Source organism: Sinocyclocheilus anshuiensis, unplaced genomic scaffold (genome assembly GCF_001515605.1).
Source record: "Sinocyclocheilus anshuiensis isolate Anshui unplaced genomic scaffold, SAMN03320099.WGS_v1.1 scaffold301, whole genome shotgun sequence".
Classification (NCBI taxonomy): Eukaryota; Metazoa; Chordata; class Actinopteri; order Cypriniformes; family Cyprinidae; genus Sinocyclocheilus; species Sinocyclocheilus anshuiensis.
In genome coordinates, this window is record NW_015539837.1 from 52,950 (window position 1) to 79,177 (window position 26,228).

At 35.8% G+C, this 26,228-nt stretch overlaps 3 protein-coding genes and 1 long non-coding RNA gene across 4 annotated transcripts; 1 reads left to right on the plus strand and 3 right to left on the minus strand.

Annotated features, from left to right (window-relative positions):
- Positions 1 to 301: 301 nt before the first annotated feature.
- On the minus strand, positions 302 to 1,810 carry LOC107684429 (apolipoprotein D-like). The gene is made up of 6 exons (XM_016480681.1): positions 1,719 to 1,810; positions 1,533 to 1,554; positions 1,311 to 1,445; positions 1,045 to 1,163; positions 717 to 805; positions 302 to 625 (listed from the first exon to the last, which is right to left on the minus strand). Exons 3-6 carry the CDS (start codon positions 1,428 to 1,430, stop codon positions 384 to 386), a joined length of 570 nt encoding a protein of 189 aa, XP_016336167.1. The 5' UTR covers positions 1,431 to 1,445; positions 1,533 to 1,554; positions 1,719 to 1,810; the 3' UTR covers positions 302 to 383.
- A 3,387-nt stretch (positions 1,811 to 5,197) lies between these two features.
- LOC107684430 (uncharacterized) lies at positions 5,198 to 5,806 on the minus strand. Its single transcript, XR_001633850.1, has 3 exons — positions 5,584 to 5,806; positions 5,398 to 5,419; positions 5,198 to 5,310 (listed from the first exon to the last, which is right to left on the minus strand). It is a non-coding gene; the product is annotated as an uncharacterized LOC107684430 (long non-coding RNA).
- Positions 5,807 to 8,037: 2,231 nt separating this feature from the next.
- Positions 8,038 to 8,924, plus strand: LOC107684431 (apolipoprotein D-like). The gene is made up of 4 exons (XM_016480682.1): positions 8,038 to 8,151; positions 8,235 to 8,356; positions 8,447 to 8,532; positions 8,668 to 8,924. Exons 1-4 carry the CDS (start codon positions 8,038 to 8,040, stop codon positions 8,898 to 8,900), a joined length of 555 nt encoding a protein of 184 aa, XP_016336168.1. The 3' UTR covers positions 8,901 to 8,924.
- Positions 8,925 to 9,645: 721 nt separating this feature from the next.
- On the minus strand, positions 9,646 to 21,217 carry LOC107684398 (coatomer subunit alpha). The gene is made up of 29 exons (XM_016480656.1): positions 20,989 to 21,217; positions 20,444 to 20,557; positions 20,293 to 20,366; positions 19,793 to 19,873; positions 19,627 to 19,703; positions 19,213 to 19,322; positions 17,447 to 17,556; positions 17,213 to 17,312; positions 16,749 to 16,967; positions 16,109 to 16,259; positions 15,930 to 15,996; positions 15,772 to 15,847; positions 15,608 to 15,690; positions 14,716 to 14,941; positions 14,394 to 14,532; positions 14,132 to 14,294; positions 13,473 to 13,619; positions 13,196 to 13,385; positions 12,770 to 12,865; positions 12,592 to 12,680; positions 12,388 to 12,511; positions 12,189 to 12,278; positions 12,002 to 12,108; positions 11,749 to 11,898; positions 11,242 to 11,565; positions 11,056 to 11,166; positions 10,791 to 10,952; positions 10,181 to 10,375; positions 9,646 to 10,002 (listed from the first exon to the last, which is right to left on the minus strand). Exons 1-29 carry the CDS (start codon positions 21,026 to 21,028, stop codon positions 9,943 to 9,945), a joined length of 3,675 nt encoding a protein of 1,224 aa, XP_016336142.1. The 5' UTR covers positions 21,029 to 21,217; the 3' UTR covers positions 9,646 to 9,942.
- Between the last annotated feature and the right edge of the window lie 5,011 nt (positions 21,218 to 26,228).

A 26,228-nucleotide genomic window follows, 5' to 3' on the forward strand; every position in this document is an offset into this window, starting at 1 on the left:
ATGATCAAAACAATTTTTGTGCACATAAATGACAAAAGAGAGCATTTGAAATTTTTAATATTTATTCAAAGTCTGATCCACGCTGAATAAGGAACAACTGATTTATCACACAGTAGGTATTTTGTAGACATCATTCAGCTGTTTGAAGAAAGAAAAGTGACATCAGAAATGCATACATTAAACTAAAAGCTTTAGTTTACATAGTGATTCAGTACTGTTAACTTTAATTTGCAGATAGATGCATTCACATTCTCACTGCCTCAGACCACCGATTGAGAAAATATGTTGTACGTAAAGAGCTTACATTTATATTGTTAAAAAAAAAAAAAACATAATTCGACCACAACACATCTCACAGTAGTTCATTATATAAGGCAGCTCTATTAAGGCATAACGCTGCACAGCTCCGGTCTCTGGTCAGTCTCAGTAAAACTATCAGTACTGATGCCATGGGATTTGAGGATGTCTAACAGCTCAGAGATGGTCTCTTTAGGAAGTGTGCGGGTCCTGCTCATGATCCAGGAAAACTCAGCACGAAAGAGACCGGCGAAATCCGAGCAAGAGTAAACCAGGGTGTAGTTGTCATAATCAGTAGCCAGCACCCAGTAGGGGGCAGGAGGAGAATCTGAAAGAGGACATATCACAAAGAACTCAAATCACAGATTCTTAAAATAAATAAAGAAATAAACTAAGAAGAATGATTGGTTTAGACTTACCTTCAAAGAAGCGGACTTCAAGTTTGGCAGGCTCTGATGCATCTACAATCTTGGCAGTTCCTTCAATGAAACTTATAGTGCCATTAGCACTGTGAAGATGTTCAGTGAAATGATATTAGGTGAAGTTATTTTATAAGTGCAGAACTATTTTAAATATTCAGAATATTAACAAATGTTTTTTTTATTTTAAAACATTTTTATTTACTCATATATTGTGAAAAGTATTTTGAACATGAATATAAATTAAATATGAACAAATATATTGTGATTTTTTTATTTTATTTTATTATTTACTCCTATATTGTAGTAATTGTTTATCAGTACTTACAGAAGCTCATCATTTCGAACCAGGACAATACCGTCACTGAGAGTATAAGTGGCCTGGCAGCAATCTCCCAACTGGAATGGGGCTGGAATCTTCATGATCTCATGCCATCTGCCCATGTACTAAAGGGCAAAATGATGAGAAATAATGCAACACAAATTTTTTTTTGGGTGAAAAATGCAGATAATTAATTTTTATTAATTATACATTTGTTCCTGATAATAAAAAATAATATAAAGATTAAGAAACATTTATAAGAAAAAGCTTACCCTAGTAGGATCAAAGTTTTGCTGAACAGGAGGCTGTGGGCATTTTCCAGAGCCGATGGACTGAGCGCTGACCGCCAGCACAGACAGCAGAGTCAGAGACAGAACCTGAAGAGCCTGCATTCTCTCAGTTTAAACCTGAAAAAAGAGTCATATTTAATGAGAACAAGAAGAAATTTGGCTTTAAGACTTGGATAGTTGAGATTCAAATGCTGAGCATCTTACCTGTTTGGTCTCAAGTGTGAAACTTGTGTTCAAGGTAAAGAACAGCGACAGAGTTCAGTATTTATAGAGCTTTACATCGGTTCGTTATATCACTAACTCCATCCCCCTCAACTAAAACAGGTTTGGGGAACCTGGGCATCTGCTCAACAAGATACTGAAGTTGTATAAGATACTAAATAAACACACCTTGAGTTGTTGAGTGATGGACGGGTCACCACAGCTTTCCACATCCTTGAAACTAAAGGTGTAAAAGACATTCAGAAGGTTTCCTAGAGGATATATGTGCATGTTAATAACCAATTATTTGACTTATTTTATATGATTGTACAATGCAAAAACACAAAACAAAACAAAACAAACAATAGTCACAAATTCTGACTGATGTGACAGGACACACAAAAGCTTTAATATAAGTGAGTGTGACAGTCAATGTTTCATATCTGTAACCTTAGCAACATTTTAGTCTGAATATTCATTTTAAAGACATGTATAAAACAAAGAAAAATATATTTTGTGTAGCTATTTTGTGTTTTGTTGTATATTTTGATCATATTTTGTGTTTTGCATCTCTACTTGAATTGCCAGTTTTGCCCTACACTCCATACTGGATTTTGTCCACTGACTATGAGAATTCAGCGCTGGTGTATTCATGCACTGATGTCTTGAGACTGTTCCACGTAGACTTTGCTTGAATTCTGGGCTGCACCCGATCCCTGCCTGCAACCATGGACATTTTATCTAGGATGCTCTTGAATCTATCAAAGTTCAGATTATGTTGGTTTGTTGGACAGGTGTTGATTTGTGACAAAGTGCTTTGCTTTCAAGTCTGAGAACTTTATTTTCATTAGTCCATAGGCCTACATTTGCTTCTAAAATATTTGTAGGCTTTGTCACATTTAAGGTGGATATTGGTTTTTGTGCCTTTCTCAAGTTAAACTTTAAATATCTATACATTTGGACATTTTAAGTCTGCCAGGAAGGTTCAAAACTTTGAAAATAATGCTTTAGTTTGTTACCCATGATATAGTATATAAGTTTGATGTTCTTCTCTTAACATATGCAATAAGATGTTATAGTTTTCTTCATTCATCCTTTTGTTACGAAAAGGGTGTGCAAAGTATGTCCTCAACACGAGGTCGAGTCACACGTGAATCCTTCATGTTCTTATCACAGCAGTGTTGTTTAACTTCTCACAAACACCTGCAACATGCAAAACACTCAGCTACACTAGGTAAGAATGAGTAGGATATTGCCACAGAGAAACAATAGAAAATTCCTTTAAAAAGTTTTTAAATGCTCAATGCTCAAGCCCAACATTACATAACGGGAGAAACTAAATATTAGTTTAAAAAGGATAACGCAAGAACTGATTCAGAAACAAAAATAAGTAATAAATGTCAGATTCTTTTTGCCAGCGAAGCATTTGTGATCAGACAGATGAGCATCCTCCTCAATGTCCTCCTGTTGGTCAGCATCACCATTACAGACAGTAAACATGCTGCTGATTTTAGGTTCATCGTCACAGCTCACAACTTACTGCCCTGAACTAGTCAAAAATAAGTTTAGAAAGGAAAACAAGGTTGTTTTAAAAGACATTAATTGTCACTAATTAGGATTTCTTCTACCATGAGGTTTTCTTTGAGCTCAGTTAACTGCAGGTAAGTGCAAAAAAGTGAAAAAGTTTTAAAAAGTGTGTGGAAGCTCCATGATTTGACTAGTGTTAATTACACCTCAGTGAACACAAGAACATGTGACAAAATCATCACGGCAAGAGAAGTTCCATTTACCATTCTAGTACTGTTGGAAGCTTGTGTAAAAATGAAAGGATTTGCTCTACAGACATCTAATGGTTTGATTCGCAATTGTGTTCATGAAAGTTAAAGGACAAAACTGGACAATCTTCAGCAGCTTGTTTCAGTTTATCTAACATGCTTGCAAGCTTTTCATATGAAGTTTATGGCAGCATAAAAAGCTATTAAACATAAGTATAATCTGACATGTGGTGTAAATGACATACATTTGAATCAGCAGTAGATTGTGAAAAACTACAGAAACCATCTACATCTGAGGAGGCTTATTGACATGGATGTGAATGCTGAAGAAGAAGAGCATCTCCAAGTATTTCAATAATAACACTTCTTTTTCAAATGATGCATTAATGTCATCTGGTGCATGTTAAATTGCTTTGCTAACTATTGGCAAAATATGTAGAAAGGAAAGGTTCCTGCAAGAACAGCCTAAAACAATGCCTAACTATTGATTAACATTATAATGTCAACTAAGTTAGTTCCTTATGAAATGTACTGTTTTGATCAAAAAGCAAAATCTTTTTTCTAAAAAATAACTGGTGATGATTATACAAAGCAAATGAAAAGAATAGCTTACAATACACTCTTAAAAATAAAGGTGCTTCAAAAGGTTCTTCACAGCAATGCCATTTTTTTGTTCCACAAAGAACCATTCAGTCAAAGGTTCTTTAAAGAACCATCTCTTTCTTACCTTTTTATAATCTGAAGAACCTTCTTTTGCCACAAAGAACCTTTTGTGAAACAGAAAGGTTCTTCAGATGTTAAAGAATCTTTATGGAACCATTTAGACAAAAAGGTTCTTCTATGGCTTAGTAAAGCACCTTTATTTTTAAGAGTGTATCTGACATAAACAAAACCATTTTTGTATGCATAAGAACAAATGACAAAAGACAGCATTTTACAATTTTTATATTTATTCAAAGTCTGCATAAGGAACAACGGAGGTATTTTGTAGACATCATTCAGCTGTTTAAAGAAAGAAAAGTGACATGAGAAATGCATAAATAGGATTAAATTAAAAGCTTTAGTTTACATAGTGACCTATGATTCAGTACTGTTAACTTTAATTTCCAGATATAGGTATTCACATTCTCAAGCAACAGACCACTGATTGAGAAAATATGTTGTATGTAAAGAGCTTACATAGAGTGAAAAATTGAAGGGGGTCTGAATACTTTCCGTACCCACTGTAAATGGCCTGGCAACAGTCTCCCAACTGGAACCGGGCTGGAATCTTTGTGATCTCATACCATCTGCCCATGTACTATGAAAGGACAAAATTATGAGAAATTATGCAACAGGACTGAAAATGCAGATAACCTTGTAGCTGAAAAATGTTGATATGAAGGTTGTTATGAATTAATACAAATTTTCTACTATTTTTGCTGTAATTTGTTATCAATGTGATATTTTTCTTATTTTTTCCTTGTCTTCCTCTTGACTTTATTATGCTAAAGTTGCTTAAGATGATCATATGTTCTTGATAATAAAAACAAATAAAAAAAAAATAAAATAAGGATTAAGATAGCAAGTAAAAGTTTACCCTAGTAAGATCAAAGTTTTGCTGAACAGGAGGCTGTGGGCATTTTCCAGAGCCGATGGACTGAGCGCTGACCGCCAGCACAGACAGCAGAGTCAGAGACAGAACCTGAAGAGCCTGCATTCTCTCAGTTTAAACCTGAAAAAGAGTCATATTTAATGAGAACAATATTTTTTCCTTGTCTTCCTCTTGACTTTATTATGCTAAAGTTGCTTAAGATGATCATATGTTCTTGATAATAAAAACAAATAAAAAAAAAATAAAATAAGGATTAAGATAGCAAGTAAAAGTTTACCCTAGTAAGATCAAAGTTTTGCTGAACAGGAGGCTGTGGGCATTTTCCAGAGCCGATGGACTGAGCGCTGACCGCCAGCACAGACAGCAGAGTCAGAGACAGAACCTGAAGAGCCTGCATTCTCTCAGTTTAAACCTGAAAAAAGAGTCATATTTAATGAGAACAAGAAGAAATTTGGCTTTAAGACTTGGATAGTTGAGATTCAAATGCTGAGCATCTTACCTGTTTGGTCTCAAGTGTGAAACTTGTGTTCAAGGTAAAGAACAGCGACAGAGTTCAGTATTTATAGAGCTTTACATCGGTTCGTTATATCACTAACTCCATCCCCCTCAACTAAAACAGGTTTGGGGAACCTGGGCATCTGCTCAACAAGATACTGAAGTTGTATAAGATACTAAATAAACACACCTTGAGTTGTTGAGTGATGGACGGGTCACCACAGCTTTCCACATCCTTGAAACTAAAGGTGTAAAAGACATTCAGAAGGTTTCCTAGAGGATATATGTGCATGTTAATAACCAATTATTTGACTTATTTTATATGATTGTACAATGCATTTTTACATAAGGCAAAAATAGTCACAAATTCTGACTCGTGACAGGACACACAAAAGCAGAGGTGTTCAACTCTGTTTCTGGGGACCCACTGTCCTGCAGAGTTTAGCTACAACCCTAATGAAACACACCTGAAGCAGCTAATCAAGCTCCTCGTGCTGAAGCAGGTTGGAAAATAAACTTTGCAGGACAGTGGGTCCCCAGGAGCAGGGTTGAGGACCTCTGCACAAAAGCTTTAATACGTGAATGTGACCATCTAAGTTTACCGTCTGTCACCTTAGCAACAGTCTGAAGAATAAGATGGATGTTTGTTTGTAACAAAGTGCTTTGCTTTCAAGATAACTTAATTTTCATTAGTCCATACATTTGCTTCTAAAAGATGTTAAGGTTTTGTCACATTCAGGGCGGATATTGTTTTTGGTGCCTTTATGAAGTTACACTCTAAATGTCCATACATCTGGACATTTTATGTCTGCCAGGAAGGTTCAAAACTTTGAACATAATGCTTTAGTTTGTTACCAATGAAATAAATTAATAAAATAAATAAATAAAAGCATCTGCTAAATTATTAAATGTAAATAAATATACTGGCTAAAAAATAAAACTTTATACATTGCTTTTTTAACGTTTTAAGTTCATCTACAGGTGCATCTCAATAAATTAGAATATCATGGAAAAGTTCATTTATTTCAGTAATTCAACTCAAATTGTGAAACTTGTGTATTAAATAAATTAAATGCACACAGACTGAAGCAGTTTAAGTCTTTGGTTCTTTTAATTGTGATGATTTTGGCTCACATTTAACAAAAACCCACCAATTCACTATCTCAACAAATTAGAATATGGTGACATGCCAATCAGCTAATCAACCTTTTCCACGACATTCTAATTTATTGAGATGCACCTGTAAAACATAAGATGTTATACAATTTTCTTCTATTCATCCGTTTGTTACAAAAGGGGTGTGCAAAGTTATTTCCTCAGCTGGAGGTCGAGTCACACGTGAATCCTTCATGTTCTTATCACAGCAGTGTTGTTTAACTTCTCACAAACACCTGCAACATGCAAAACACTCAAGAGCCCTAGATAACAGATATAGGATCTTACCACAGAGAAGCAATAAAAAAAATCCTCAGTTTAATCAATGATCAAGCCCAACCTGACATAACGGGAGAAACTAAATGTGAGTTTAAAAGGGATAACGTATGATCAGATTCAGAAACAAGAATAAGTCATAGCCTAAATGTCAGATTCTTTTGGCCAGCGAAGCATTTGTGATGATCAGACAGATGAGCATCCTCCTCAGCATCACCATTACAGACAGTAAACATGCTGCTGATTTTAGGTTCATCGTCACCGCTCACAGACCACAACTTACTGCCCTAAACTAGCATATGTCAAAAATACGTTGAACTTGAAAAACACAAATGATATGTTTAGAAAGGGGAAAAATTGTTGTTTAAAAGACAAAGAATTGTGACGTTAAGTTCAGTTTAGATACTCATTCATAATGGAACATTCTCTCTCATGACTTCAATTTGCTTAATCACTTACTTCATGTTGGGAATAAACTCTGGTCTCACAAAGACTCCTTCGTGACATGTCTCTTCTGCAGTCACATGATCCCAGAGGAGAATGATTCAAATAAATAGTCGGAGCTCCACAGTCAATCTCGTATTCAGTCAGCAAGACTTTTAAGAGGTAAGGGTTTGTTTAATTATTTTGGTCAAACTGTCCTCTATAAAATAGTTGTTTCACAAGAAACTAAATATGTATACTGTAAACTACTGTTCAATTATTTTGGAAAGAAGTTAATACTTTTATTCAGCAAAGGGTGCATTAAATTGATCGAAAATTACAGTACGGACATATATAAAAGGTTTCTATTTCAAATAAATGCTGTTCTTTTCAACTTTATATTTATCAAATAATCCTGAAAAAACATCAGTTTTCTTTTAACATTGATAATAACCAAAAGAAACGTTTCTTGAGCACCAAATCAGCATATTAGAATGATTTTTAAGGATTATGTGACAATGAAGACTGGATTAATGGGTGCTGAAAATTCAGTTTTGCCATCTCAGAATTAAATTAGCCTACATTTGAAAATATATTGAAAAAGGAAACAATTATTTTAACTTGTCATAATATTTCACAATATTACTGTATTTGGGATCAAATAAATGCAGCCTTGGTGAGCATAAGAGACAAAACATTTTTCAAAATCTTATTGAAACCAGATTTTGAATGGTAGTGAATGTGCATCTTAGAATGTATGCAGTATAACTATAAGGGCTAAACAAGTAAAATGAAGGCCTTGCTGGTTGTTTTGGCCCTCTTTCTGCCCATCATAAATGCCCAGGTGCCACACTGGGGGCCGTGCCCAGAGCCTGCTACTCAACCTGCCTTCAACCTAAAGAAGGTAACATAGGCTACTCTGCCACAGCTTGTGCTATTAACCGGTCTTCTATTCTGCTCTTAAATGTTTTCTGAATCCTAATGTAGTTTATGGGCAGGTGGTTTGAGATCGCTAAACTTCCAGCACAGTTTGAGCGAGGGAGATGCATTGAGACTAACTTCACTCTCAAGCTGGATGGAACGGCTCATGTAGTGAGCTCTGAAATTCTGTGGGTACCAACATCTAAATCACAGTTTTGTATAATTCCGTAGACTTATATAAGAGGTAACAGTTAAACCGTAAACGCTATTTTAATTAGAAAAGGAGAGTTAAAAACAATTGACGGGACAGCTGTGGTGGAAGATAAAAGAAATCCAGCAAAGCTTGGAATCAGTTTCTCTTACGGTACAAATCTGATTTTCTTTTTTCAAATGCCTTGCTGTTGCCATAAGTAATGACATTTCTAATTTAGAATTAATAGGAAACAACATGCTTGCCTAAATCATATTTTGTGTTTTGCATCTCTACTTGAATTGCCAGTTTTGCCCTACACTCCATACTGGATTTTGTCCACTATGAGAATTAAAGCGCTGGCGTATTCATGCACTGATGTCTTGAGACTGTTCCACGTAGACTTCGCTTGGATTCTGGGCCGCACCCGATCCCTGCCTGCTGCCACAATCGACCACGGAAAAGAGGTTTTTACCAACAACAACATCGATGTGAGTCGGATGATCTTAAGCAGACAGCAGGGATGTGACAAAGACCTTTAAATGACTGGATAATCTTACTGGATAATCCTGTTTCCAGTGGAATGTGACAAAGACATTTGAATTACTGGAAAATCCTGTTTCCAGTGTTGAGATGTTTTGTGTTGAACAAACTGTGGACTACAGAAGTAGTATACTATTCCTTTTAATAAAAATAACTGCTCGGTTTATACACATTCTTATTTAATTAAATGGCCATGGAGTCTTGGACTTATTACATTATTTTTTCCAGGTTTGCAAACCAGAAATGTAATCCATCTTCTTTGGGAGTTATTGTACAGAATTATTGTACAAAAGCACAAGTTTCCAATTGATCAAAATAAATTAGAGCACTAACCAAAACCATGTGAACTTGGTTGGTTTAATTCTCAGTAACTGTTGTACATTTAGCACCTCCTTGTGGTCATAGAGGAAAAAAAAAAAAAAACATGAACATGAAATAATGTGCAAATACTTTCAATTCACAGATATAGAAGTAAAAACGATATCCGCCATGTTAGCAGTGTTATTTCAGTAGCTTTTGTTCATATTTCAATATATAGTTAATATATCAATATACAGTTTGTTTTTAGTTTTAGTCATTTTAGCACTTAAACTAAATGAACATGAGAAACATTGCATGGGCAACAAGCTGGAATAAAAGATTAAAAAAAAAGATTTTTATTTCAAGTAATGTTTTTTTTTAAATATAGTTATAGTATTAAACAACAAAAACCTTGCATGGAGAAGAAAAAAACATGGTGAAACATTTGTTTACCAGAAGTTTATTTCAACATTTAAAGAGTTTCACAGGAAAGGAAACTTGTTTTGCACTGATTGACAGGGTCACAGATGTACACTTGGTTATTCAGATTAATGAAACAAGCATACATACTGTAGAGACCTGAGATAATAATAGAAAGCACAGTCACAGGAAGATTAGTCATGTAACAAGGTATTTTCTAGAATTTTCTGATCTTAGTTTTCATTACTTCATCTTATAAAGGAAAAAGTACATGTGAGAGGGAAGCATATCTGTTTTCATCCATGTTTATATAATGTGTGTTCAACGGAACTGCAGTGGGCTGACACGCAATCCGATCACATCTTTACCAATCTCGGTTACCTAGGAAACAAGAGAGAAACAGCCAATGAAATCGATCCTTCACTTTATAGCACCGCATGATCAGATGGAACAAGGGGAAAAGCAGAGCTACTTTGTCACATATTAACAAAATTAGACTTTCTATCTTCAATAAACTAACACTAATTAAACATGGACATTACAAGGGCTTACAACTAACCTGTGTGACCCTGCAGACCTCTCCTTTGTATTTGGGGCAGTAGCAGGCTCCAGACAGGGGACATTTCTCCACTGGCCGCCCACGGTACAGGGGAGTGAAAGAGGCTGGGCAGATGTCAAAGGGATTGTGGGGGTCGTAGTTCAGTTGGTGAGCATCTGTCAGGCTCTTCTCACATGCTGCAAGAATCTTTCGTGTCTGAAAAAGTAAAGACGGGAGCAACAGGTTATTAATGAAAATGTACACACAAGGAAAATAAAAAAAAAAAGAAGGGGGCCAGGACCTATTAGGGGGCCTCTAGATACTCTCAAGGGGGCTACAAGATGGCTTAAAATTGGTAATTATTAAATATATTAAAATGATTTTAAATTAAAAACAAGCTTTTTATTTGAATTAAAAATTTAAATTATTTGTGTGTATTTGTTATTTTAATTACATTTATTTTTTATATTTTTTACATACACAGTATGCTGACACAAATAACAAGATCCATTAGTTTTTTTTTTATACTAACAACTTTTATCTCAACTTTTAATGTGAGAAAAACTGTCTGACTGAATAGCTATGGGTTAGGGGATACTTGTGTAAAAAATTACAACAATTATCCATTTACCTGTTGTGCCACTTCTGGTTTGGGACCCAACTCAAGCAGACGGCGAGCAAAACCCGCTGCTGTTTTGAAGTTCCGCAGTTTGAAGAAAAGATTGAGTGCTGTTCTCAAAACCAACACCATGTGGATTGGTTGCAGACTGCAATGTGTGAAATATGCTGCCATCTGAAACATACACAGAGAAATATTAATTAAAATTTTACATTTTAATATAAATTTTTTTAATATTTAAAAATTACAATTTTAGAATTTAAAAAAATGCATGTACTTCACAAAGTCTCTTTTGTTGATCGAGAGTGTCTTTGGGAAGTTTCTTCCTCTCTGTCTCCATAGTGAGGCCAATAATATACTCTTTACATATAGTGATAAGCTGTTGAGCCTGAGTGAAAGTAAAGAGAATGTTTAGTAACCCCTATATAAAACAATATACTACTCATCCTGCATGAAAACACACCTCTGCAATCTCTTGTTTGTTGTCGACCACAAGCAGTGGTACGGAGAGGAGAACGGCTGTGAAACGATCAACAGCTTCTTCAAAGCGCCCCGCTGTGGTCAGCTGATAGCACTGCTGCAGGCGGGAAATGAGATCAGAGAGACGCAGGCCCACCGCTGGCAGACCTCCTTTAGCCCCGCTGTCCTTCCAGTTCCTCTGGGGGTAACTGTGTAAGCAGGGCAGAGATGGCAGGCCCAGGTAACAGGTGCGCCCACGGGACAGAGTTTGCATGAACAGTTGCTTATAGGGTCCAAACTGAACCACACCAACCTGGTCATGCAGCAACTGTAGAAAAGGGAACAAAAAACATGAGACAGCAAAGAAACATCTGCTACGTTACAATTTAGTAGTTTAGACTCAATACTGATTTTCTTTCCTGCCTCAAAAGCTTTTAACTTCACAAATATGTCAGGAAATCAGAAATATCCGAAGTACAAATTGATCTTTAGTTTTGTGAGATCCGTTTACCCTCATAGCAGTCTCAAAAGATCCAGCCAATAAGTGATCCACCGCCAGCTGAGAGTTGTTGCACCACATCTGCGTGGGGCTTGTGCCCTTGGTGGGCGGCACAAAGAAACCTTCGCCCTCTGCGCCACCTCCGCCAACAGAAGGTACATCCTATTGGTTAAAGGAAAGACAAGATACAAGGTTACGTAGGATTCTGTTTAAAACCCATTCACAAACAGTTGTGATTTTTATTTCAGTTCTACACCAGATTTACCAGTTCTGGCGGGAGGTCCAGATCTTCCTCAACATCCCAGCCTCCTCCTTCCTCTTTCCCAATAGCTCCCTCATCTCCCAATCCCTCTTGAGCATCCATAAATCCATCTGGATTATGAGAGAGCATAAGTGATTCGATCGTTTGGTCTAGTTTCCTCCTTCAAAAACAGTTTTATAATAGTAAATACCTTCATCCAAATGAAGTTCTGCATCTTCTCCCCAACCTTCTCCTCCTGAAGTATCCATGTCCAGGTCAGCAACCATCTGACCAGCACGTCCTATTCGAACAACCACAAAAATACATGTTATTCTTCAACATGAAATCCCTCCACCTTCATAAATCCTGGTTACCCACTATGAGCCAGTATGAGTATCACAAAACCTCACCTTTGGCAGCAATGGCTCCCTCGAAGAAGCCCTTGGAGACGGTGAGCAGAGGCCAGTTGGTATCCAAGGGGTTGATGGGAGGTGGCGGCTGCAACAGCTGGGCATTGGGGTCCACTTCTGGCACCTGCACATGGATGGAACCCATCGCTCAATCATTCATCTACAAATTAGTGCATCTCTGTTAGTAATGAGAATATAACATGCCATTTCTTTTTCCAGGTCAAAGGTCTCCTTCAGGGCTTCAGCCTCCTCATCCATCCCATGAGTGGCAGCAGTCAGGTAAGCCAGAGACTCTGAGAATGTATGTGATATAGAAGTCATTTTCTTTTAATAAATCTCAATAAAACAATCATGTGAACAAAATAAAAGTGACAGCACTCACTCTGTCCACAGTTCTTCAGGATTCGCACACGCTCACTGACGTCACCCAGATAAAGAGCGCCCTGATAGTGTCCACTCATGTCCTTTCTTATCTCAGCTGTAACATGAACCACAAAACATCATTCAAACAATCCATAAAAATGAATTATCCTTAAGAAAACCAATAGGCTACCATTCAAAAGTTTGGGGTCAATTCGATAACCACAAGACTATTGAGCAGCAACATTATTTTCAACATTGTTAATAATAGAAAACAATTACTTTAAAATGTAATACCATTTCACAATATTGCTGTTTTTACTGCATTTCTGATCAAATCAATGCAGCCTTGGTAAATAAATGAGACTTCTTTCAAAAACATTTAAAATTCCTACCAACCACAAACTTGTGAATGGTAGTGTACTCATGATTTTTCCTCGCCACTCACCTATCTTCATCATCTTCCTGAGCTTGGCCAGGTTGCCAGTGATAAGGTACAGGAAGGTGAGTTTGTCAAAGTTCTTGGTTCTCTGGTAGCACATCTCCACAACCTGGTGATGGCCCTGCAGAAGCGCAGCCTCGCCGAGACGCTCCCAGCAGCTACGTTCATCCAGGGCTTTTGCAGCCTCTAACGCCACCTGCAGGAACAAACAAATCAAGACTGAACACCTGTTCAGGCAAAAGTGTTGAAGACTTGATCCTCCATAAATGTTAGTTCTGTATACCTCAATGTTTCCACACTCCAGAGCCAGGCTGAAACGAGTCTTCTCATCTTTGACGAAGTGCAGCGCAACCTCTGGGTAGCCCTTCTTCTGCAGGTAGGCAATGATGGACTGGCCTACCAGTTTAGCGTTACGCACCATATGAAGAACCTGAGGGTGTTGGGTAGAAAAAAAAAAGGGCCATTACCAGTGTTGCTATTGTTAACTAAAACTAAATCTATTATTTCAATTACTAAAAACAATTTTAAAAGCCAAATGTAATACATAAAAATAAAGCAAAACAGAAATTAAATAAAATGAACACTAATAACACAAATAAAATAAAAACGCGACTTCGAAATATTAATACATACTATAATAGTATATGAATAACACTAAAATAATGGTTATTAAAGGCAAATCAGAATGTGCAAAAAAGATTGACAGAGGCAGTTACTGAAAATAAAATAAAATAAATGGGTAAACAAGGTAAGCCACTCTCCTGACCCGTTTCAGGGATATCATCTAGAAAACAATATTTTATGTTTGACATTCCAAAAATATACAAAAAAATAAATAAATAAAATAATTAAAAAAAAACACAATTTATATACATTTTTATTCAGATAAAATAAAAAATAATCCAGAAGGCGCAAGTTTAATTGATGAAAATATGCACTAACCTCTTCATATTTGCGATTGACCAGAGCCAATTTAAAACGGTACTCAGTGGGGTCAATATTGAGCACTCGTGGTCTGCACTCACGATCCAGACAGTACACACTGTTGCCTCTGACTCTTGTCACATAGATGGGTAGATCCAATGTACGGATTATACCATGATCACTATGAGATAAATTGATTTAAAGATGAATATTTCATGATTAACAAAACAGTAGGGTTTTCTTAATTAAATAGTTGCATGTGAGGCTGTTGGTGCAGTACCCGGAGGTAAGAGCATATTTGATGTGGTTGGAGGTGGTGTAGATGAAGACTTCATTCTCGGCCCAGGCGCCACTCTTCACTCTGATGTTCTCATGGATGTTACACAGGCTCTCTAACTTCTTGTTGCAGATCATGATGGCTGAAAAGCAAAAGCAGAGGGTCAGATGTGTGACAACATGATAAATCAAAGAAAACATAAGCATGTGGGTTTATTCTATTTGATACAAAGCACACACGCTTGCACAACCCTTAAAGGTGGCTATTTGTGATTGCAAAATCAATACGTTGAAGCCTATATAACCAATTAGTGAGTTTTCACTACCGTGTTTGGCCAGCAGGGCCACATGGTTGGCATCGGAGCTCCACACCACATATTTGACTTTAGCGATTTTGACTGTAGCGAGGGAGCGCTTCTGCTGCACGTCAAATAGCGTGACTCCTTCAGCATCACGCAGCAGCAGAGATCCAGTTCCAGCATAGAAGATCTCCTCACAGCTCGGTACCTGGACCTTCTTCACAATCTCATTCTTCAGGTTCTTTATCAGGAGCTGCAGCGGGATAACCACAGAGAATAAGCGTTTGGGTTCGTTTGAGTACATATGTACACTGTCATACTTCTTTTCTAGATACTACAGAGTGTGACAGAGATGGCATATTTTTGTATGCCAAAACTCAGAAGCAAGTTAGCATTTTAGCACTTTTGGTTCCACATTGTCCTGAAGTCAATGGGATTTAAGAATGGGTTTTTGGTTAAATGCCCGAAATAAGGTCTGTGGTTAACAGAAGCTCAATATATTTTCACGTTTTATTCTAAGAGATAGAATATATCAGTAATACCCCCTTGCGATTTTTTTTAAAGCTTTTAACTTTTCTCAGCTTAAAGGGATAGTTCACCCAAAAATTAAACTTCTGTCATTAATTATTCACCCTCATGTCGTTCCAAAGCCGTAAGACCTTCGTTCATCTTCGGAACAAAAAGTTAAGATAATTTGATGAAATCCGAGAGCTCTCAGACCCTTCACAGACAGCAACGCAACTGCAATCTGACATCAGGTGTTCAATGTCATTTTAAACTACGAGGGTTTTATGGATTTATGAAATTTGGGTTTTGCAGAGGGAACCAGGGTGATGCTAACTTCCAGGGTAGGCCTACATAAATGTGTCATCACTGCAGCATTCTTTTCTTTCAAATAAGTGTTGCTTGATTCACTTACTGAGTGCATGCGGTCGAGTACAGCAAAGCGGTTCCTAGCCACCCAAACCGCAGTCAGACCAGAGGAACGCTTTCCCTCTGGAGCTGAAAATGTGTAGAAAACGTGAACAATTCCATTTTGCATAATAGATTAGGAAATTCTAAAGAGAAAGGATAAAATGTTACCATCAGGATTCTGGGAGTCACTTTCTCTGGGAATGGAATACAGATCATATGTGCTGTTTTCCAGGTTAGTAGCTCTCTGAAATGGAAAGAGGAAGAAATTAAATACACAAATGAACCTTGATTTGACTAAGCAGACTGATAGAGTCTACAAAACTCACAGTGCACAACAGCACAGCATTTTCTGCAGGGTTGTAGGACATGCTGAACACTGGGAATTTGGATCCACTGTTGATATAAAAGAAACCATTCAATTGAAAAGTTCAACAGCACTAAACCTTTTGTAGATGGACATTTATGTTTTTTAGACCTGAAGTAGAAAAGACACTAAAACACACACCTGCGCAGCTGCATGACGGCTGTATCCTTGCTGCTGTTGAAGTCAAGCTGACGCAGGAAGCGATCTTTTACATAGTACAGCATGTTCCCATACACGGCATAAGCTGGACGTTCCCTTTCCAGTTTAAACACCAGCATCCCACTGTCATGGCCTGGAAAGGTACAAAATTACACTTCAATGCATCTCATTTCATCACCAAAACCACTTGCTTAACTAATTATTAGGGCTAATTATTAGGACAAATTTCACGATTCGATTTGATTCTCATTCACAAGCTTGCGATTCGATTACCAATTCGATTCGAATCGATTCAATATCGATTATTTTGGATATATATCATGTTACAGTATATGCCAAATTTTCTCAAGAAAAAAAATCTCAACTAATGCTGTAAAATATACATGAGAGTCAGTTGGTACTACATTACTATAATATTGAAGGTTAAAATTGACTGATTTGTTAAAATTACACTTAATGAAATTTTAAAAATAATGTTACAATTACATAATAATATTTCTACTTCAATTCGTTTTTTTGAAATATAAACACAGTGTTGGATGTCATGAATCGGTGAGAATCGATTAATATCGAGATATCGATATTTTTTACCCATCCCTACTAATTATTATTAGTATCCTACCAGCAGCAAACAGGTTGAGGTTGGGATGAGCCCCCAGCACCCAGAAACGGTCGTGATCTCTGCGAAAGGTCTGGACGCCTGTCCTCTTGGACATATCCCACACACGGATGCTCTTGTCCTCAGAGTTGGACAGGATGAGCTCCTGACGAGGATGGAACACCGCACAGGACACATTGTTGTAGTGTCCTCGACAGGTGTCCAACTCCCATGCTTTTGACTCTAGAGGAAAAAGAGGGGGGAAAAAAGAACTAATACATAATGTGTGACTTTTAGTTATAAACAAACTCGAAATATGAGTTCTGAAAGTTCATATGAGGGTCCATGAAAACAACTGCCTGTATAGGTAGCAGACAGCAAGGAAGTTCACTAGGTTTTGAAACGGGACTAAATATTTTAAATTTCCAATGTCATTTTTTTCAAATCAGAACAGTGACAGACATTTTTCCATGATTGAGAACACATACCGTTCATCCTCCAGATCTTGACCTGGCGGTCATCTGCTCCTGACACAATGAGAGGCATGCTGGGATGGAAGGCTGCCCAGTTTACGCCTCGATCGTGACCCTGAGACCAGAGCAGGAGAACACAAACTTTCATTCAAACCAACAACAAACTTCATTAATTCAACCCCAACACACGCACTTTTCAACACAAAGATCGGCTCCATTTTTTAAATTCCATTACAACCACATTCTTACCTCCAGAACGTGCTTCACTACTGCATCAGAGGCCCCAAACAGGTCGACACCAGAGATGCCACGCACATCCGTGTCCGCAGCACCCGGAGACAAGTTCTTCTTCCTCAGACCTGGAAGCAACATTTACAGTCCGACACACACAGGGGACCATTTACAAATTACACAGGAACACCCACATACCGGGGAGGGAAGAGAGAGGAACAACATTAAAACTGCTACTCAAAAACACATTTGTGATATCTGGCAGTAAACACAAACATTTTGTTGGGCTGCTAAACATTCGCTGGTGCTAGAGAACACAAACACAACAAACATCCTCCATTAGGTCTAAACCTGAGTTAAGGAAGTAAACTTAACCACCAGATTAAGTAAGAACAGAGACAACAATCAATCAAAACACAACAAAGTTAAATTATGATCACAGAGAGATCAAAATCATATGAGATTGGATAGGATGCATGTAAATCAATGACAGAGAGCTAATCAGCTTAACTCAGGTCAGGACGCAGAGAAAAAGAGAGGAGAACAGAATGTGTATCTGAGATCTCAGCACTCCAGATGTCTGCTAAATGAATAAAAGTCCAACAAAAGCTGCACTAGAAACCAAGGTACAAATGTGGATGTTTCCAGAGGGGCAAAGGAGCTGTACAGGAAGTGAGCAGGGATGGAACTGAATGGTGGATTGATGGGGTGGAGCGTGTCAAAATGTTCTCTGGAGGGGCACTGGATGTTAAAGGAGTGAGAAAGACTCCAGTTAAGTCATGCATTTGTTATCGCATATTGTAATGCATTAATAGATGGATTCTATCATGCATTCAAGTGGTGTTAAGAGTCATTTAATGATTAAATGACAATCTATATTCATGGTTACTTATTGAAAAGTTGCATTCAGATAGATCGATCAACTTGGAGGTATCTAATCATTAATATCCATGTCATCTATGGATAACAAATGCCATCATGCAGGATATGAGGAAAAAGTTAAAATGTTTGCATACTTCTGTGAATTTCACAAATGAACCAGGGATTAGGGATCCCAATTGTTCCTGTTCATGAAAATGCTTATAGTTTTGATGAAACTTAATCCAAAAGATATTAAAAAGAAATGCGTTTATAATTTAATTTAGATGTAAAAAGAATTTTTAGTTTTCATTATCTCATACAATTATATACGAATTGCACATTATCCATGCAGCAATATATTCGTTCCATATTTTTATGTAAATGGGAGAAAGGTAGAGAGAAACCATGTTCAGTGTAAGCTTTAATGAATGGGTTATTTGTTGTCAGTCAGTGCAGACAGCAGCAGTTTAAAAGGTTAATGAGCAAGAAAGAAGTTCAGCAATGAATGCAAAGGACATACATTGACAATTTAATTAAAACATGCAGAATCTCAAAAATGCCTCTAACATTCAACATTTGAGCAGGTGACCATATGGTGAATCTTTTTTTAAGTGCTTCATGACTTGCTGTTCCATTTAAACATCACCTTTAAGTGATTTAAGCATCTCAACATCACTAATTAATCTTCCCAAGAATAACAAAAATGAGTTCCAAATCACTAGACGAATGCTTGATGCTTACAGCATGAGTGTGAGAGGCATTTTTGCTTTGAGCCCACAGAGTTTTGCTCTGTACACATCATAGAGAGGAAATGAGGAAGAGAATGCCATTAGACAGTCTCTAATTTCCTCCATCCTCTCTCTCTCCATTCCCACCTCCCCAGCCTTCCCAAAACTACTCAATCCTGTGCCGAGCCTCCTCACCGGAAATATCCCACACGCGCACAGTCTGATCCAAGCTAGCCGACACCACCAGGTCCTCAGATGGATGGAACTGAGCACACATCACATAGTGATTATGCCCCGTCAGCACACTACAGAGAAGAAACAGAACAGAGAACATATACAATAGTTTCACTAAGCTATTGGTCAGAGAAAATGCTTTGACAAAAAAAATGAGCATTTTTAAATAATTTGTTTAATAAAAAAAAAAAAAAACATACATGTGAGATGTGTATTACATGTGCACAAAATTTATTTTGGTTTTATTTGCAAATGTTAAATCTTCAATATTTGTTTTAAAAATAAGCTTCAACAACCTAATAAAAAATAATGAATGAATTACAAAATGTATTACTTGTGCACATCCACTAGTTCATAACCTATATAAAGACTCACCAGACACATGTTCTGGACTGCCAGTTCCAAATGCGAATGGTTTGATCATCTGAGGCACTCAGAATCCAGGGATACTCCTGAAAATGATATCTGTAAGTTAGTCTCACTGATTAAATAAACATTACCAAAAGAATTATGATGCCATCACAAAGTTGACAGGGCTCACGTGATGAAAGAATGTGGTACGAATGTAGTCAAGATGTCCAAGAAGAGTAAAGAGACACCGGCGCAGCTTGTAGTTCCACACCTAAAAATCAAATTGAATAAATATCAGCAAATCAAAATGCTTAAAAAGAAAACACTTTACAATAAAGTCCCATTAGTTGATGTATTAGCATAAATTATGATCGAATACATTTGTTACTGTATTCATTAACCTTTGTTAACGTTTGTTAATAAAAATACAACTGTTCATTGTAAGTTTATGTTAGCTCAGGTTCATTAAGTAATGTTTATAGATAAAAAAATTAAATTTGAATAATGTATTAGTAATAATTAAAATTATCATTAAGATTAATAAATGATTTAGAAGCATTTTGCTAGATCTTGTTAACTAATGTTAATTTATTGTAAAGTGTTACCAAAAATTCACATGAAACAATATAGAAGCAGTAACCAGGTGACAAATTTATTAAACATCAGTTATTGAAAATGAAGCAAGCAAACCTTGATCTTGTAGTCATCTCCTCCTGACACAAACAGTGGCTGCTGCTTATGAAAGTCAATACCTCTGACTGGACCTAAATGAATTGACAATATTATGAGGGCTCAGAAGAAAACCACAAGAGACTGAAATCGTTGATCAGCTGTTTCATACCATCATGCTCGTCAAACTTGTCGATGAGGGTGCACATGCGATAGTCCCACAGCTGGATGACGCCGTTGTGCAAACTAGCCAGAATCCAGGGCCGTTTCGGGTGGAAACTCAGCCCTACGGAAAAACACATTACAATCAATTCAGGTATTCATTCATATGAAGACAGTCAATACGATGGTGTTATAAGAACATAATAATGATGACACTGATTTAAACAGATTATTGTTATCATTAAAACTTTATTGATAATAACAATCTGGTCAGGTTAATGTCATTCGCATGTTCTCAATAAAACCAAAATATGAAACTACGGAGTAGACAAAAATTTACTGCAACGTCTGGATGGCTAACAAATAATAGCTTTGTGCTAACGCCGAACGACATACAATATTCAAAAAGATATGAACTGAATCCTTACTATAAAGATAGTACATTATATTCTACAGACATTAAGAATAGATTAAAATCAGACAACTGGTTTACATAAAAGCGGCCATAATAATTATACAGCAGTCAAGTGAAGCTAGCCAGAGCAGATATCTTACCTTTCACTCGGGCCGACTTTGTTTCAAATTTGGTCAACATTTTCACTGACAATAATAACCGAACAGAAATGCGTAATGTATGAAGATATAGCTCCGTTTACGTCAGTGTAAATCCTAAAACCATCCCCGTTAGAAAGGGATTTTGCGTGTTTGATTCTGCAGCTCCACTTCCGCAGTTGACACGTCTACTCACTCAATCCACTCCACTCAACCCGGGCCGTGTTTCCGTGCGCCAACAAATAAAGTTTGATGATTCAAATGCCAACATCGCAAAGTCCACGTCATAGAGTCTTCGTCATCCGCTAAAGATGAAAACGCATAAAAAAATAAATAAAAATAATTAAAATAATTAATAATATATTAATTAAAAATAACTTGCATTACTTATTTGAAAAAGTAACTCCGATATTCTCTTGTAAATTAAAAAGTAATGCGTTACTTGTTACTCCATAAAAAAGTAACTAATTACATTAGTTACTTTGTATGGAAAGTAATGTGGTACGTTACTTTTGCATTACTTTTCAAATCTGGCCAGGGCTTGCTTGTTTGTTTTTAAAATAAAAAAGTTCTATTTTTGGCAAATATAAAAGCCTTTTCACACCAAAGTTGACACGTCTACTCACTCAATCCACTCCACTCAACCCGGGCCGTGTTTCCGTGCGCCAACAAATAAAGTTTGATGATTCAAATGCCAACATCGCAAAGTCCACGTCATAGAGTCTTCGTCATCCGCTAAAGATGAAAACGCATAAAAAAATAAATAAAAATAATTAAAATAATTAATAATATATTAATTAAAAATAACTTGCATTACTTATTTGAAAAAGTAACTCCGATATTCTCTTGTAAATTAAAAAGTAATGCGTTACTTTACTAGTTACTTGAAAAAAAGTAATCGGATTACATAACTCGCATTACTTGTAATGCGTTACCCCCAACACTGGTGCCAATACATATTATAACATAACATTTATTATTTGTTTTGTGATTGATTTTCTGATTGTAAATCTAGAGATAATAAAATCTTTTTACAATTCTGTTTGTTGCCAGCCACTACTGTTGCAGCATTTACACTTTTCATTGGGAACTTCTCGTTCACATATCACAATAGTACAACATTTGAATGTTTACCTAATCATTAAACTAAGACAATGATTAACTGAATTAAAACAAACAAAAATAAATTTAAATACATAAAAATGCTATGTCTAATTATTTTATGATACATTGCTTGGTGCATAAAACGTATTAGTAATATTCAAAACAGAAGTGAGAATTTACCTACAAAAATCATATATAACAGGGCCACAAACACATCACAAGTAGTATACGTCTCTTTACTTTATGTGATTTTAAAAGAAAATTTTAAAGCCATAAAAATTGTAAAATGGTTAAAAATTGATTTAAAAAAGAAATCATATTAATCAAAACATATCAGACAATTGTGTGTGGTGTTAATTTAATTGTATATGCAACAGGAATAAAATTGGAGAAGAATATAAAACATTGTAAGTTTATAACATTTATTTAGATTTTTGAGAATTGCAGTTCTTTCATACAGTGTGGTATGACAAGATCAATGAACTGCACATTTAAGGGAACATTTTACAGGACAAAGAATATTGATGAGCTGATTTAAGTGCTTGGGTGTTTGAGCAACCCCTGAGTGTTGTAACAGTTACATATTTTTGTCCAGCTCATCTGCACGACCATCCTATCCTTCTCATAATCGTTATATTGGCCACATACTACTAGGGCTGCCGCGATTCGTCGATTCTATTCGACTATTCGAAAGAAGAAAAAATCCTCGACTTCATTTTGTCTGCGTCGACTAACCGGCAAAATACCGGAGTGGCGCATTTCACGGACGAGAATCCATAAAACACATTATTAGACTGTTTTCCAAGGCCTCATGATATATTAAACCCGCTTAAAAATGATAAATAAGCATAACTGTGAATTCACAAACACTACGATTTAATTAAATAATTATATGTGATGCAGTTATAGGCGTGTAGGTTACGTATGTGCGTCTCACCGCGGCTCCGTTCACAGTAAATGCTGTTCCGCAGGAACTGTTATCATTTACATGTGTGGAGCGGCTCAAACTCAATCTGTGCATGTTGTTGTGAGTTTGGGTTTATTATAACGTTCATCTGGGAACGCAACGTGCGCCATTTCACCAGATTTGAATCAAAATCATTTAGAAATCCACGTAAACACAGGAGAATCATTATCTCGCGGTTTCAAAATAAAAGTTCCAACATTCACTCTGAGTTTACACGTTTCGATGTCCACATATTAATTAAATTACAGTGGCTATAGCATTTCTGTCCTAAAGAAATGGCAAAATATTAAAGATTAAGTGGACATTTGATTTAAATGATGCTTGGTAAATATTAAACAAGTATTAGATCGCACAGTAATGTGTAAAAACAATCGTCAGGCCATTGGCGCCCTCTGCAGGCCTTTGTTGTAATGCGTACTGTACATTGGCTCTATTCACTGATCTATAATAGATTATATTTTATAATTTTATATAGATCAGTGGCTCTATTACATTATAATACAGTATTTTAAGAGTTTTGTTCAATAAAACCATATGATTTCTTGCTTTTGATACTTTATTTTAACTAATTATTATTGCCTCATTGCTATTATATATGTATTTTAAGTAAAATTAAAGGCTATTGTTCACTTAACCTACATCTATTTTTATTACCACAAAAATGTATTATTAATTATAAGATTTTATTATTAGTAGACCAGAACACGCGGACATGTTGTCATTCTTACACTATAATACTGAACTTTGATTTCAGTGATTTGTAATATGAGAAATTTGGATGGAGTTTCACTACTGAAGTCCTCCATTTTTTTCATCATGCTGGAGATGTCTGTTTAAATTTTAAATCTACACATTTCACTTTTAATACTTACAATTTTTAATAATAATAACTTTTAATAATAACATTTTAATACTTGATTCTAGTGGACTCTAAACATTGCATTTATTTAATGTGAAAACCCAACTGTTGGGGTTAATTGAAACTAATTTTTTTCCCCCTTTGTAGTTGCACTCACAGCTGTAACAGCTGTAATCCCAGAACATGTGGATATATTGACATTAAGCACATGCTGACTTTCTCAGACTTTTGTAATTTTTGTAATTTTATTCGGTTTGTTTACATTTTTACTCTTTTGGTTTTACATTTCGTCAATGACTTGTTTATATTGATACTTTTTTATGGTACACTACTGAATGGCAAAGTTGCAAGTTTAATAAAATGTTCTTTAAAATTGTTAATTTTTTTGTGGGAAATTAATAGTTTAGATTAATCGTTAAATTAGTCGATAGATTAATAAAAAATAAATAAATAAAAAAAAGTCGTTAGTGGCAGCCCTAGATCTATCTAATTTTATTTGATTGGTAACAGTCCTATTTGTACCTTATTCTAATTGAATTTATTGATAAAAGTTCAGAATTTGACATTAAATGAGATGAGGCATGCTCTTAATAAGGTTAGGATAAAAATGTCCATTTATAGAAGCAAAAAATGCCCTGAAAATCAATTTAAGAGGGCAGATATCACAAATTTAAGTAAAAACTAACAGAAAAAAACTAAGAGAACACATAAGTATACCGATTCAGAATAAATGACATTTACGCTACAAAAAAATTATTTTTCTTTCCGGACAACATGTTTTTTTTTACTTGGGACATGATGAATGACTGATTTACTAGCCCAGAAGACAAGCACGTCAAGGCTTAATATTGAACCCAGCTTCAGTTAAACCAAAATACATCTCTAAAATGCAATGTCACATATCATATTTCACAAATCTGCTAAAAAAAATTAACAAATGTTAAATGAGAATAATTATCCACTTTAAATAGTGTACCAGCTATTGAGAATAGTACTAGCAGCTAATCAGACACCACTAGTACCGAAGGCATAGCACTGGTTCTGCTCTTGTCCACTGCTTGCTTACATGTGCACTGACTAAACATGCTTATAAAGCTAGAGGACATGAAAAAATTGTCAGTGGTGCCTTCTCATCCGTTCCAGCAACTGACAACCTGGAAAAACTCTTAATTTAAAGGCTATTGTTCACTTAACCTACATCTATTTTTATTACCACAAAAATGTATTATTAATTATAAGATTTTATTATTAGTAGACCAGAACACGCGGACATGTTGTCATTCTTACACTATAATACTGAACTTTGATTTCAGTGATTTGTAATATGAGATGGACACTTGCTTCTTGGACTCTATGTTGCACTTTACTTTTGCTTTAAAAAAGGATTTCATAGAAATTTGGATTTCATTTGGAGTTTCACTACTGAAGTCCTCCATTTTTTTCATCATGCTGGAAATGTCTGTTTAAATCTGTTGTTTACACATTTCTAAGAGTACTTTTAATACTTAAAATTTTTAATAATAATAACTTTTAATAATACAATTTTAATACTTGATTCTAGTGGACTCTAAACATTGCATTTATTTAATGTGAAAACCCAACTCTTGGGGTTAATTGAACCTATTTTTTCCCCCTTTGTAGTTGCACTCACAGCTGTAATGAACAGAAGCCCAGAACATGTGGATATATTGACATTAAGCACATGCTGACTTTCTCAGACTTTTGTAATTATTTTCTTTTTATTCGGTTTGTTTACATTTTTACTCTTTTGGTTTTACATTTCGTCAATGACTTGTTTATATTGATACTTTTTTATGGTACACTACTGAATGGCAAAGTTGCAAGTTGAATAAAATGTTCTTTACAATTGTAACAATTTTTTTGTGGGCAATTAATCGTTTAGATTAATCGATAAATTAGTCGATAGATTAATCGAAATAAAAATAGTCGTTAGTGGCAGCCCTACATACTACCATACTAAGATATAGCTAATGCCACGTGTCAAGAAAGCAAACTGATAACCAACTCCACATTTGATCCTGTGTAAGGATCCCATTTCCATGCACTCAAACATGTTTGCATAAAAGAACCACGTAAACATCCCCTCAAAAGCAATGACTGCAAACTTTAACCTACTTTTGAGATATCCTGGGATTTAACATGTTCTTTAAATGTTAATACAGAGTATTAATTTTAAACTATGAAACAATATTCTTTTATTCTTTCAATATTCAAGGCAAATTAGGACTATTGTGAAAATAACACATCACAAAGAGGCACCACCATAGGAATGATGGAAAATTTACATGGCAA